At 44.2% G+C, this 14,292-nt stretch overlaps 3 protein-coding genes across 4 annotated transcripts; 1 reads left to right on the forward strand and 2 right to left on the reverse strand.

The window, feature by feature from the left end:
• Positions 1–171: 171 nt before the first annotated feature.
• Positions 172–7,642, reverse strand: LOC6727651 (lutropin-choriogonadotropic hormone receptor). 2 transcript variants are annotated; one of them, XM_016175505.3, is made up of 17 exons: positions 7,447–7,642; positions 4,689–5,071; positions 4,011–4,165; positions 3,848–3,922; positions 3,694–3,771; positions 3,127–3,201; positions 3,001–3,066; positions 2,869–2,937; positions 2,739–2,813; positions 2,555–2,672; positions 2,135–2,496; positions 1,919–2,071; positions 1,636–1,781; positions 1,336–1,564; positions 1,072–1,267; positions 807–1,003; positions 172–751 (listed from the first exon to the last, which is right to left on the reverse strand). In XM_016175505.3, exons 2-17 carry the CDS (start codon positions 5,010–5,012, stop codon positions 574–576), a joined length of 2,496 nt encoding a protein of 831 aa, XP_016034244.1. In that variant the 5' UTR covers positions 5,013–5,071; positions 7,447–7,642; the 3' UTR covers positions 172–573. The 2 variants fall into 2 exon arrangements, with proteins under 2 accessions (XP_016034244.1, XP_016034243.1); XM_016175504.3 differs by having other exon boundaries at positions 4,689–5,141.
• A 750-nt stretch (positions 7,643–8,392) lies between these two features.
• Positions 8,393–9,030, forward strand: LOC6727652 (gamma-aminobutyric acid receptor-associated protein). The gene has a single exon (XM_002102993.3). It carries the CDS (start codon positions 8,552–8,554, stop codon positions 8,912–8,914), a length of 363 nt encoding a protein of 120 aa, XP_002103029.2. The 5' UTR covers positions 8,393–8,551; the 3' UTR covers positions 8,915–9,030.
• A 1,557-nt stretch (positions 9,031–10,587) lies between these two features.
• LOC6727653 (chorion peroxidase) lies at positions 10,588–14,081 on the reverse strand. Its single transcript, XM_002102994.4, has 8 exons — positions 13,787–14,081; positions 12,693–13,480; positions 12,136–12,562; positions 11,702–12,029; positions 11,466–11,640; positions 11,245–11,403; positions 10,871–11,190; positions 10,588–10,817 (listed from the first exon to the last, which is right to left on the reverse strand). The coding sequence occupies exons 1-8, from the start codon at positions 13,950–13,952 to the stop codon at positions 10,751–10,753; spliced, it is 2,430 nt and encodes an 809-aa protein (XP_002103030.1). The 5' UTR covers positions 13,953–14,081; the 3' UTR covers positions 10,588–10,750.
• Positions 14,082–14,292: the final 211 nt, after the last annotated feature.

Consider the following 14,292-nt stretch of genomic DNA (forward strand, 5'->3'; position numbering starts at 1 on the left):
GGACATGGAGGGACACAACTCCTGGGTTCGGGGCTTTGGACTGCGGAGCCACTAGCTGAGTAATGGGTATCTGATGGTCGGTAAGCGCAACTATAGCGTTTCTTGCTTAAAATTATTTCACTAGCAATAAAAAATGGAATTTTAATGAAAGGAAAACGGAAACTACAAATGTACATCGATATACATATACACAAATTTAATTCGTTTCTAAATTGGTTTTTTCAATTCTTTTCATATATTTAAACAGAACATTTGAACATTTAGAGTTTTAAATCTGTACATTTAAACATTTAATACCATTCAATGGGAAACCACTTAGTTGTTATCCGGGGACAAGCTCCTTCCTTCAAGCAATACATCTCTTAGCTAAAACTGAATACCTTAGGAGTAACAACTTAATTATGACAAGATAACGTAATCAAACTTATGGCTGTTAAATATCATTAATCGTGGGATGCTAACAATACTGCAACAGATAGCAAATCGAGGAGAGAGCGTTAACTAATAGTACACGTATGTATCATATATCACAACGGGGTGGGAAGAGGTGAGTTCACAATACCCAGGTTCGGTTTAAACATAATCCTCGCTGTTCTTCAGCATTTTCTGCGTCTCAGCGCCCATTACAGTCTGCATTTTGCACGTGAGTGAGCTGTGCCGCTGAATGGAGCCGTGGATTGTGAATCTGGTGGTGGCTTGGCCGGAAAGGCTGTCCTTGTACTTCAGAGCGCTCTGCCGGCACAGGCCCAGTCTGAAATAAATGCAATTTAGATCCTTTTACCACGATGGCCGTTTTTTCGTCTTACTTGGACAACAAGGTGAACAGATCCTGGCGATACTGGGACGTCAATATGGCATACAGATAGGGATCCGCGCAGGAATTCAAGGGGTAGAAGAAGACTAGCAATATCTTCGACTTGGTAACATTAATCAGTGGGTATCCGGCCAACGCGGTGAGTCCAAAGAAAGCAATAGGCGACCAGCACGCAAAGTTTGTAAAGACCTACAGGAAGTTAGTAGTTAGTAAAAGTAGCTTACATCCTTACAGTTGCAGTTTGGAAGTCTACTCACCAAAAGGGCCATCTTCTTGGCAACGCTCAGCTCGCCGGGATTATTCTGGTGGGCCTGCCGTGTCTCGCGACCCAAGGACAGATAGATCTGGGCATAGCAGACGGCTATGATGGAGAAGGCCACTCCATTGGAGCCCAGTATGGCAATCAGGTAAATTGTGTCGTACACATCGCGATTCTCCATCGGAAGGCAGATGCTGCAATGAGCGAGGGGCAAGCATTTGAACCACAAAGCTCGGGCAGAATGACATATTTACTTGCTCACCTCGTCGACGAATAATTACTTATGCCAAACAGGGGCATCGAGGACATAAGCATCGAGTAAATCCAGCCGCCCAGCATGATGAGCGCAGCAGGACGCAACTTGATGCGATGGTTCAGGTACATGGCCTGCGTGATTGCCAGCCAGCGCTCGATGGTAATCACGGTCAACGTGAACACCGACAAATGACTGGCGAACACGGTGAGAAAGCCGGCTACTTTGCAGCCAAGCCCTGCGGGAAAATGGAGAAGACAGTGTAAGCTAAATCCATGACGGCACCGCAAAATCAGCTGCACCACCCACCGTACTGCCAATCGTAGGCGAAATTGAAGTACTCCCCCATGGAATGCGCATCGATGCAGGCCACCAGCAGCAGATAGAGGCCCAGGCACAGGTCGGCGAAGGCCAGGTGGCACATCAGAAATCGCGGCACCGGCGTCGATTCCGCCCTGGAAAGGTAACAGATTATAGGCACTTTAACAAACTAGTTTTAACTATTGAAGAACCCAAAAAGCATTCATCTATTCTGGAAAATGTGCTCAGTTTCTCTGAGTGCCTTTGGGCAAATGGGAATGTAACGACTTACCTAATCGATAGTATTACTGTCAACACAGCCACGTTGCCCACGACGGCCAGAGCCACAACAATCCAGACGGAAATACGCAGCCATTGATAGCCCATTACATCCTCGCAAGGATTCAGATCGTTGGGCATGGGATAGCATTCAATATTGGGTTTTCTGCAGTGCATAATATTAGCTTTTAGCACCAAGTATTGCTAAATTAAGAATATATCAATTCACCTGAATGTAAAATTGCCGCAGAGTTCGGCCGAGGAGTCATCATCCGGGTTCAGGATGATCTTTTCGTGAAAAGTGCCCTTGTTCATGGTGTCATCGGCCATGTAATCGAAGGAAGCGAAAGTGATCGGGGTCATATCTGTTGCCGAGTCGTCGGTGCCACCGAAAGAACCAAAATCTTCTGGCATATTGAAGGAGTTATCCAAGGTTGATCTCTCCTTTCGCGATCCGGAGTCACTTTTGCACTGCTTCCGCCACTTCTCAATCTCCAGCATGCGCTGGGCATGTCGCTGAGGATCGTGCCGAGATGGAAACTGAAAGGCGCAGCAGTGGAAGGAGTGGGTGAGATAGGCTCTCTGCAGATTCTATAAGAAACCGAAACTTTGGGTTTAAGTTGTTTGGTAGAAAGTGACTCTTACTTACCCGGAAGTTGTAGATAGATGGTATGGTCTTCAAAGTGTGGGTGTTCTGAATGTACAACGCTTCGATGTTCTGAAGTCCGGCTGAAGGAAGGCCAACTAGCGAGGTGCTGGAGAGATCGCTGTGGAGATAAAAATACAAAGGGTTAAATCTTAAAGATGCAATAATTAAACATTTCCAAGCTTACAGTTCAGCTATGTCTATGATGCCATCGAATGCGTTGGGATGCATTTCTTGCAGCTTTTTGTTTTCCTTCAGCGATCTAAAAAGCCACATGATTAATAACTATTAACTATCTAAAATTAAGTTAAACTTACAGTTTGGCTATCTTGGAGCCGAAGAAAGCGGAGTCATCAACGTAGCTTATTTCATTGTTTGTCAAAATTCTGCAAAGATTGGAGCTCTTCAGAGATTACTCGAATGTGTGGCAATTAACCAATTATACGTACAATTGGGCAGTCTTTACTTTTATGGATTTACTGTCTATCCGAGTGATTTGATTGTTATCGAGATCTCTGCGAAAAAGATAGATACATATTAGTACCACAAGGGGAAAGCTGGGTGTTGCTACTCACATCATTTGCAGAATATTATGAGGTGGCAGGTGGCCCAAGTCAGGAACTCTGGTGAGGCCACTATTTATGATGCGTCTGTGGGAGTAAAGTGGCATACTATTGTTAGACTGCTTAAATCTCAAGGACACACCCACATCCTGCCCGCAGCAGGATTATTTTAAATAGTGTGTAATAAAAGTTCAGAGTAAATAGTTCTACGCGTGAAAATACATTTGTATTTTGCCGTTCGCGCATAGCAATTAAGCCGAATATTTATTTCTGCCTGATGGACATATGAATTTTTCGACAATGTTTATTAAATTGCATTTTTTTGCCAGAATGCGTTTGAGGAATGCTCGACATGGCAGACAATTAAAAAAACATATTGAAGGAGGAAAGCGCACAAATCCGCGTAGATGGGCATTAAGTGCTATTTTTACCGATGACACAACATATTGCCCATCTTCTGGCCGAAACAAAAACCATACAGCTGTGTGTGCTTATTAACTTGGCTGCCACCCCCGAAGGCCCCATGATGAATACCCCACAGATGGGCATCTGGGCATCTAGAGCTAGATTTGGACTCACATAATGTCCACGGTGTCCGAAATGCCAAGGAATACGTCCTTCGAGAGGAAGGTCAGCTTGGGTGCGTTGGTGATGTAGCTGAATGGATAATAAAGGATAATAGGTGAGTCAGTCAGTCGGTCGCCTGAAGCCGCCACTTAAAATCAAGCCTTACATTGTTCGCAATAGGGTTAAATTAGCAAAAGCGCCATCCTGTATCAGTTCCAGCTGCAGGCAGTCGGTGAAGGCCCTGCGAAGCCAAAGGACGATTAGTAAACGCATGGCGTGAGGATATGGATATGTCGGGGGATATGTCAATCCATCGCAATATAACTTACACATCCAGCAACGTGGACCCGTAGACCTTCAGCCCCGTGTGGCGTAGGCGTGGCAGCCCCGCGGATGCGATAGTTAGGCGCTGGATGGGCAGCGTCAGGGTTTGCGGTACGCGATTCAGTCCGTCGCCCTCGCAACGGCACTCCACCTCCTCCGCCTGCGGAAATAGTGGAATAGGTTTTTATGCAGGTGCGTGGGAGTCGTGCAGTTGGGAAAGTAATAAATAATATAGCCTGCAGTGTTAACCTCATATTTCAACCTAGTTTCCTAGTATAATTCTAAAAATAAAAGCGCAGGCCTTTCACTTACAACGACCTGCTATCGATGGCGACCCTTTGACATTCTGCGATCTTGAACTTTGGCTGTTAGTAGTTATTAATAAAGTTAGTGGGTAACTTCATTTCAGTCATGTCAGTCAAAATCACAACTAAAACTCAATGAACGTCGGGGCAAAATGCCCCTGTGTTGCTGACTACTTCAATTAACTGACATTCGGAACTTCATTGGCTTAAAGTTGCTACGGACACTCAACTAAAGCAGGAGCCATCGGATCTGCCATCTAGTTTCGCTGTTTACCCAACCTTCAAGTTCTGCAGTTGACTTTGGAGGCCAGTGCGCCGCTGGCGCAGCTGGTAAACATATAGAATTAAGTAGAAAGTGTGCGTCTATCAGTCACTTACTTGATTACTTGCATTCCAGCAGCAACACTTCCAGGCGGACCGTGGCATCGCCGCGGTCAGGGGCGTGTCCGTCGATTGAGCCAGCGAGACGGCCGTGGGATTGGGGTAGACATCGAATCCGTGGTGGATGTCGTGACAGTTGCTGGCACTCAGCGCCCCCCCGGCGGCACTCGTGGCGTATACGCAATGCCGGCCACTCAGCGACGTTAGCAGCAGATGGTGGAGAAGCAGGCGGCACTGGAACTCGAATGACAGACACTTCAGGCCCTTCCTCGGACGGCAAGTGGTCTCCATCCGCTGGGACAGACTCGGGTGCTTTTCCATGGCTCTCTCTGTCGTTTCCACCCAGCGATCCTAGGTACATAATGTGCGGCTCATTTCCTCTGCAAATATCCGTATCCGTAAACACTTCTAATTAGTTTTGGATGCGCGTCTGCATCTTGTAGCCGTAGCCTGTTCGGAACGAAAGGGAACGAGCAGGAGCTGTGATTCAGTGAGTGCCTAATGAAGCCATCAAGCTGATGATAAAGTTAAATAGCATCGAGCAAACAATTCAGTGCCATCCCTGCTGATCCGTAGATATTTGGCATGTCGCGAATTGGACGGTCACGTTGTGGGGCGCGGACGCGTGTTTGATTGATTTTCAAAACCGTACAAAAGCCAGCGACAAATCGAATAAATCGAAATCATTGGCGAGCAGCCGAAAGCAAATTTCTTGGGCAATCAGTTACAGTGAAGCCCATGGGCAGGGAAACATGGTCGAGAGGACACTGACTTACTTGGCTAAAAGGGGCTGGCAAACAACAGAAGTTGAGCAAATATCGAATGGAGTTCGTTAATTAACATATGCTATATGCAGGCATAAAACTCATATTTAATCCATGGCATTATTTTTAGACACCAGTATCCGTAAACATTTCATGTCACGTTTTTTGGGGGCCTATAAAATATCATTTCGCTGTTTGTGCTTAATTTTAGTTCTCGCCAGCTAATTGAAACATTCAGTTTTGTGTAATTAGTGCTGCCATAAACCCAGATTGTCTGGGAGCTCAGTTTTCGGGGGATATATACCATATATCCATATACCATACAAGCGCCCAGAACCTCAACTATTTCTGTTTGAATTCTGCCCACTTATCAGAGAGACCTCAAAGAATGCCGACAGCTGTGCGCCATGTTTCAACCATGTTTCTTAATTAGCAAATATTTGTTCTGGCATGTGCTCCAGCTAGCTTTATGGCGGCGATCTCTCGCCCGGAGTGCACAATCTGGCTATATCTCCGGCCCTGCGTTAAAGGGAGAATTCCGAGTTAATTAGCACCTACGGCTGGGCGACCTCCGCCGGAATGCGAAAGTTACCGTGAACCTCTGCCGGAATTCAATGGCAATCGTTGGCCGAGAAGCAGATAATAGGCAACAGAGTTTCCAATGGCAGCTGGACAAAAAGAAATCATCACGAAAATCCAAATGTGTGACGCACATTGCTTAGAAAATGATAGAAAAAATCATTTGAGTATACAAAATCTATCATTGGGCCATCGGACAAAGCCAAGAAAATGAGTTAAATCAATTATTTACACAATATTTCGCTTGATTGGCAGCTCTGGCTGATTATTTGCATTTCGAATCAACACCGAATAGTTAGCAGCATTCAATTGGATTAAATCCACCCTGACGACTCTTGCATTCCATTTAACTAATTCCCCTTTGAATGGCGGACACCAAAGTTGGAGTAATTAAGCCAGGCGGTGGTCACGATTAAGTGGGCGGAACGCAGAAGATTCTGGTCCAGTGAACGCAGTGCTCTCGTATCTGGACTCTAAAAAAAAACGGTTATGGTGTCGTTTTTAACGAATTAATGTTAATTGCCGCATTAACAACATGGTAAAACAAGTCAGTTTGAGTTTATCCAGGCGCAAGTCGCAATATTGTTCATATAAGTCGAATTAGAATATTCTAGTTCAGTGGCCAGCAAAACTCCATTTTTTACCCACCTAATTGCCCTGTTATTTCAACAAGTTCTTATGCATTTTTCACGAGAAAAGGGAAAACAGACACGCGTTTGTTTCATAAATCAAATTAGCTTTTGCCAGTTGGCTGACCGCAAAAACTCGTGTGTGTGTGTCTCCAAGCCAACAAAGTGCATTTTAATTTGTTTTAAAATTGCATTTTGTGCGTTTAGAAAGCGCATTGCTGTGCGTCTATCTATCCGGACAAAGATGCCCACAAATCTCTCCGATTTTTGAAGTCTATTAGCATGGACTCATTAGCAGGTATGCGGTAACCACATCACAAAATCCGTACGTTTCTATCGAATCTCAGATCATCTCACAAACGAATGGGCCGGACTGCACATTTCTAGGTGAGCCAAAGCAACACCATTAGGGCGATTACTTTTCGGATTACGGAACACAATTGGTGATTTGTTTCGCACCCGTGAGTTTAATTAGCAATTGCCGCACACAATCAGTACACAAACACATAGATTAGCTGACCGTGTTTATGGCTAATCGCCACTAAAATCAAGAGTCGATTTTGGGCAAAATGAAAATTGATAACTTTATGGCCAGGTTTTTCAGCAAACACACACAACACATCAAAGGAGAGATCGTGGACTAAACATTTTTTCGAACATCACATGAGCGCATAAACTCTGAATTATAATGGATTTTCCGAAACATTATTTCGCCCAGCACACGCACACACACGTTTTTTTTCTAGCGAAACGGAAGGGTCCGTTCTTGGACATGTTGCTCACCGGAACCGTAGATATCCAGGTATTTTACAGTTGTCTTCGTCCGAACTGGAGTGCACCTGTTGCAAGGGATTACGCCCAGGCCACAACCGGAAACCAGCGATGCACGAACTGCTCCAAGAGTCGGAAGTGGAACGACGAACTGAACTGCCGAGGCACCGAGCGCGAACAACCGAGCAGCTCCAGCAGCTATGGCGGAATGAGAGCTCCAGCGCTGTCCGAGCGACGAGCAGCCAGCGACGACGGACCCCAACAACACATCTGCTCCAGCTTTGCGTGTGTTGCGTGCATTGTTGCCGTTGCGGTCGGTTCAGGTGAAAGCTTTCGCAGTTGGACGCCCCCAGCACACACACTTGTTGAGCTCCCTTGTGGTCAGCGCCTTGGGAGCCTTGGGGGTAACGTCTTCGGGGCAATTGTCGCCTTGGGGCACCCAGCTTAAAATGTTCCTAGAGCGGTGGCAGCTGCAGGGATTTCTATAGTTTCAATCGTTTTAAAATAATAATTATTTATATAAATAAATGAAAATATATAGAATAAGTGCGCCAGTGAAGCCTTGAATGGAAGGTTTCTGGCACCGAGAGTCCTGCAGTCGTGCGATTCCAAGGACGCAATTACAATTAACAGTTAAACGGTAATGGATGATACTTCAAATTAATTAATTAGAGCGATGCATGAAAAAGAGACAACAAATATATGTAAGCACCATGAAAGCCTCTAGGGAAATTGGCACTCATAGTAGTATATAAGTAGTTATTCTTTCATTTAGAAGGTGCTTGACTCCATTGCTAACATATTTCGTATGTTCCTGAAGGCTTGAAGGTATGGATATACTTTTCCAAGAAAAGTAATGAACACAAATTCATTGAATATTTAATTGCAAGAATACTAAACCTGATACCAATGACATTTTCCCTCCCATTTCCCATTCAATTCCGAGAAGAGCAGGCACTGTTCTATCTGCCAAAGCTATCAGTGCATTAAAGGGGATAAATCATACATAGTTCCCAGCAACTCAGGCCGGCAGCTACAAAAGACCTTCGTACCAAATCCAAAACGAAAACCCATTTTTCGCTCCGTTTCGATTCGAACCGAATTTCAGTCCGCCCAGATGGATATGAACTATCAGTACAAGAAGGACCACTCGTTCGACAAGCGCCGCAACGAGGGCGACAAGATCCGGCGCAAGTATCCGGACCGTGTGCCCGTCATCGTGGAGAAGGCGCCGAAGACGCGCTACGCGGAGCTGGACAAGAAGAAGTACCTGGTGCCGGCGGACCTGACGGTGGGCCAGTTCTACTTTCTCATCCGCAAGCGCATCAATCTGCGTCCCGACGACGCCCTCTTCTTCTTCGTGAACAATGTGATTCCACCGACATCGGCCACCATGGGTGCACTGTACCAGGAGCACTTCGACAAGGACTACTTCCTCTACATTTCCTATACCGATGAGAACGTCTATGGACGTCAGTAGACGCGGGCTTGACCCGCATAATCGTTTTGGCGGTCGGTTGAGTTTCAATTGTCATTTTTTCCCATTGGCACTACTCGCTCAATAAAGAATGACTGCTCCTAGCCAGCTAACCAGAAGCAGACAACGTCGTCATCACATGGCACATGCTGGGTAAAACAATAATTATCACAGTATGTGCTTCCCCCGCGTTGGAAGTGGGTGTATAGCACTCGCTAATCCCTTGCCCCTGGTCTCGCCGCGCCCTGGAAAGAGCAAAAATTAATTGAGGCGCTCGAAAAAGCATTTAGTGGACTCACTGCTTCGGCTTAATTATAATTCGCATATCGATAGCCGTATGGTTTGCTTAAGTTCACTAATTGATGAAAATATGAGACATAAAACCAGTTTAAATCGGGCAAAAGTGTGCTCCAAAGTCATGCAATAAGATTCAACAAGTTGGTTTGGGTAGTGCATGAAGCCAAGTCCAATGTGGTGGGACAAACTTGTTGACACTGGAGTCCATAGATTAGCGAAGGAAATTTTTATATAATAATTACGAATTGATTTTATTCCTGTTTTATTCCATCAGACACCCACCCACAACTTCCAAACCCTTTGATATAGAGCTTTTGTTTATCAAACTAATCTACATGAGCCGTATTCTCCGAAAACTTCCATATGTTATATGGAAAAAGTAAATATAAATATATGGGTTCACAAATAAAATTGGTCTCCCTCGCATTTAAAAATTGGAAAGTTCAATAATCAAATTGATTATATTTCAAATGAAGAAGTTGTTCATTTGACAGCGATTACAAACTGCGTATATTTTCCGCGACTGATTATTTCACATGACTTACGTAAAGATTGTAAAAATAGAAGTTCAAATAATAAATATCTAAGGTTAAACAAGACTTCACAGATATATGTCGACACACAATTCACTGTGAAATGGAGCGGAATTGATATAGACGTTTAATAATATTCTGTTATACATTTTAATTTAGCTTGAAATTTGCATATCATGTTATTTACGAATGCGAACAGCTACTAATTGACTAGATAATCCAAAGCGATTCCACGCCAGAAACAAACATATCACTGTGCACGGCATTCCACATAGTGACGAAGCGCTATATGCTATATATCGGTTGTTAAAATCAAACGCACCATTTAAAACAAGATTTTTAAATTGAAATCTCTTGTCAGTTTGTCTGTCTGAAAAAAAACGTTATTTAAAATTTTAAAATATTTTTTTCTTTACAAATCTATTGCCAAGATAAATGTTGTTTTTCATTTATTGGCGTATTTTTCCAAAAACTCATTTCCATAAAAATGGAAATGTAAAAATGTTTAAAAGTTATTAAGTAAACAAAAACAAAACAAAAACTGTTAATGTTTCCAATTAGGAAGTGCGATCGTCACTAGTTTTTACCCCGTTAAGCCGTGTTTTTGCTTGATAAATATTCACATACATACATCATAACAGTAACAGATGCGCAAAACAAATTAGTCTATTGAATTAACAAATTAGTGGGATGCCGAAAATAAATGACATCTTCTGGGTTATTTGGTATTTGTACTTGTCACCCAATCAACAATGTAACACCACAAAAGGACAAAAAGGCCTCAAGAGGATGCGGAGAGAGAGCTGCGCTTAAAACATTCATTGGAACAAAGAAATTTGCGCTTAATTAGCAATGAAAATCAGCTTAATCGATCGCAGTTTTATTTTGGTTTCTGTGTTAAGCCGCAGTTACATAAAGCGGGGATATACAATTCGGCGGCACATTCGCATATATAAATACAGTTTAAAAAATGGATAAATAAATTAAAAGTGGATTAAAAAAAAGTGCCTCAAGCACGCCATGCCTCCAAGTTAACAGAAGGCAGGTTGGGATCATCACAGCCAATCATTTGGTTGCTATAAAGAAATGAACTAAAGGAACTGCACAGCTTATTTTACACTCCACTTACCCCGGATGATCGGCACGTACGAATGCGGCCAATGGCACAGCTTGGAGCGTAAGGCGATCGGAGTTGTCGCACAGGAGGCGGGCCAACGTTACCTTGCGAATTTCCTGCAGCTGCAGAGGGTTGAATGCGCCAGGATTGATACCATTGTCGTACTCATAGTAGTAGCGATCGCCCTGCTTGAAGCGTGCAAACTGATCGGCTATGATCTCAGCAAAGGTCACTCCAACAACACCACCCTCCACTGCCTTCTCCAGCAGGCCACCCACCCAGAGGTCAATGTCGTCGGGAGTGCGGTAAACGCGCGACAGCTTCTGGGCAATCTATTGCATAAGAATTAGTTGACTGCAGTCGAGAGCCATTGCGTAAGTACTCACTTCAATTGGGAACTGCTCGAAGCTATGCAGTTTTGGTGCACCCATCAGTTCCAAGTAATCGTTGTAGCTTCGCAGACCCTGGTCGCGTCCTCGCTGAATATTAATGGCAGCTAGATCCAGGCCAAACGGATTGTCCCCGCGAAACAGAAAGCGACTGAGCTGCTCAAGGTTGAAGCGATTAGCAAACCACATGAATTTAGTTAATGAAGGTTAATCCCTACTCCCTGGCTGATTGAGCTGTCCACCTGCTGCATGGGTTGGCTGTATAGAGTGCGCAGCATGTCGTCGTAAAACTCGCGCTTGCGCATCCGCGAAGGATTGAACATCACATCTGGTATATTGACCACTTCATCGATGCGACCATGTTCCTGGCGGATTTGGAACTTGCCATCAACACTTAAAGCAAAAATAAAAATTAAAATTACATTTTCGTTTGCAGTAATCAAATATTTGTTACCTGGAATGGCCCATGCGATAGGCAGCGCCCGAGAATTCGTTTGTGATGGCTGGATTCACATTAACATTGTAGTCATGGGAATAGCCCTGGTGCTGGGGCACCAAACGGAAGCGCTTCATCTGCTGTGGTCCAATTATAATGGGCAAAAACTCGTTGTAGGTTATATGCTGCATCTCGGCAATGACGATGCGTCGAGCTTCCTGGAAGAGCCTTTCATCGCTGGCTGAAGGATTTAGTTCGTGTAGTGCACCGGCTACACGGTTGTGCTCCCGGGCCAGCAGAATTTGAAGGGTGATCAGGGATATGATCTGGTTTGTTCGGCCATCACCTAAAAGTGGAAGTAAGTAGCGCGCCGCATTAGCAATAATGGAAGTTAGAACAGTAAATATAGGCCAGTAATATCTTAATTTTGCGTAATAATAATGGTGATTTACCCGAATGGAAACAGGACTTTCCGGCTTCCTCACTGGGACATGCCTTCTTGTCGTTTGTCAAGGGCAGCAGATCACGCCCGAAATCATTCATCATTCGCAGACGTCCTCCGCGGAAGGCTCTCAAACTACGAGATGCTTCATCACTCGACCCATAGACCGGCGAGGCGTCCACATAGTGTGTCACCTTGGTCAGCTGTTTGCCGTAACTGAGTTGGCAGTCGGGACTAGGCACCAGAGACAATCTAACAAAGTTCAAACAACGCACACCAAAAGCTGCAAAGAACTCATCATCCGGCTCGACGTGGATCGGCATGCAGGCAAAATGGCTTTGCTGGGGACTGAGAGCTACTTTTCCCTCGGGGGAACAGCATTGCACCAGGCTGCCATCCTCGAGACGAATCGAAGAAGTTTGTGAAATGTCATGAGCCTGGAAAATTAACATATTAACTTTATTTATTAACCAATGAACTAGTTTATTGGCCCCTCATATGTATAGATCCGTCTGATTTTTATAGGTTTTTATAGACTAATAGGTGATCTTTTACTTGATTACTTACCAAGACCTGCCCAAACTGCATCACCATGAGATTGTACATAGGATGAGGACGATCAACGTCCGAGAGCAGAGTTCGTGAGATTTTACGGGCGCCCAACAGCGGAGTGCCGTCAGAAGAGTGAGCACGCGGTGTCCAGATACCATCTTCATAAGCGGGGGGCAGCATGCGCTCCATCGGTTGACCAGCAGCACCCCACAGCGATCTCTGTGGTTCTGGATTATTGCAAGTGCCATCCATGCTGCGATAAACAGAACGAATATTGCCGCAAACTGGGGGCGGTTGGCAATGGTGTGCCAGCGGAGTCTCAGTGAACTTGATGGGCACATTGTTGGTGATGAAATCTTCGACGGGCACCTGCTCCTTCTTGCCAAACAACTGGGTGGTCATCACTTGTTCAATGGCACTGTTTGATATGGCGAAGTTGTGAAGGTCATCCTTGGCCGTCGAGTGGAAAACCAGGCCATGGGCAAAGTCGGGAAAGCCACGGCGCACCGGAATCTGCGCAACTCCATGCATCAAGTGCTCGAAATTGCGACGCGCCTCATCCAAAACTGCGGGTGACAGAATGGTGGGAAATCCGGATCGGCGCTCCTTGGAGGAGGTCTCCGGCTTGGGAGCAGTGTGATTCTGTCCAGTCTCGCAGCAGTAACCAAATTTACCAGCCGGGAGATCGCAAATCTGAGGCTTTTCATGGCTTTCCATGCGAACGTGGGCGGGACACTGGATTTGGGGCACGCATCTAATACCATCGCTGCAGGGAAGACATTTTTTCAGCAGACCACTGGTAGCTACACAGAAAGACCAAATTTGTACAATTTACGATATAAAAAACCATAAAAATATAATATTAAAATTTAAAAATATATATATATTTTTATATTACATTGTATTTAAATTTACAAAGATTTCATTTGGTTAATTATGTAAATATGAACGTTTTTTAGGCAGTTGTTTTCAGTGTACAGCGATTAACCGTAACTTCACAGAGAGCGGTCAAGAACCGTTTCACCAATTAAGCCATTTTGAAATTGCCGAGATATTCAATTTATATCACTAAACGTACATATGTACATACATATGTAACTAATATTCACCTTTTTCGGGTTTCTTAGAAGATTCAGTGGAAGTGGCCTCAGGTGCAGGAGTCTGCAAATCAGAAATTTCATCAAAACGATTTTGGCGCACAGAAAATGCTGCAGCCTGCAACTCGCCCAGTTGCGTCACAATAAGTAGCAACGAAATAAATAAAATGCGACTCATTTTGCGTTTAATGAAACATTTGTTGGCTTATACTTATAAAAGAACCGACAAGCTCAACCTAATCGTGTTAAATTGAACTTAAAATGCCGCCATTTTGCACTCGATACCAGGAATGCTCGATATCACAGCTAGTCGAAAGCAGTGTACTGTAAATATCGTACAGTGTGCTGTAAATATCAGTAACATTTTACTGTTAAGCGCAACTTCTCTTATTAGTAAATTGTGCAAGCAGTGCACTAAGCAATAATATTCAATAGAATAGAAAAGAATTCATTACTAATATAAATAGAATAAGCAATTTTTTAATTTTTTCGGTTGACATTCTTGATCAAAAAATATT

Source organism: Drosophila simulans, chromosome 3R (genome assembly GCF_016746395.2).
Source record: "Drosophila simulans strain w501 chromosome 3R, Prin_Dsim_3.1, whole genome shotgun sequence".
Lineage (NCBI taxonomy): Eukaryota > Metazoa > Arthropoda > Insecta > Diptera > Drosophilidae > Drosophila > Drosophila simulans.

Bases quoted from the DNA above. Each gene is read 5' to 3' on its own strand.
- LOC6727653 (XM_002102994.4), bottom strand. From the start codon at position 13,952: ATGAGTCGCATTTTATTTATTTCGTTGCTACTTATTGTGACGCAACTG. The intron at 11,191-11,244 runs GTGAGTACTTAC...CTTATGCAATAG, and splicing joins TCGAGCAGTTCCCAATTGAA to ATTGCCCAGAAGCTGTCGCG. The intron at 10,818-10,870 runs GTAAGTGGAGTG...ATTTCTTTATAG, and splicing joins GTACGTGCCGATCATCCGGG to CAACCAAATGATTGGCTGTG.
- LOC6727651 (XM_016175505.3), bottom strand. From the start codon at position 5,012: ATGGAAAAGCACCCGAGTCTGTCCCAGCGGATGGAGACCACTTGCCGT. The intron at 2,938-3,000 runs GTACGTATAATT...CAATCTTTGCAG, and splicing joins AAAGTAAAGACTGCCCAATT to AATTTTGACAAACAATGAAA. The intron at 752-806 runs GTAAGACGAAAA...CATTTATTTCAG, and splicing joins CTGTTCACCTTGTTGTCCAA to ACTGGGCCTGTGCCGGCAGA.
- LOC6727652 (XM_002102993.3), top strand. From the start codon at position 8,552: ATGGATATGAACTATCAGTACAAGAAGGACCACTCGTTCGACAAGCGC.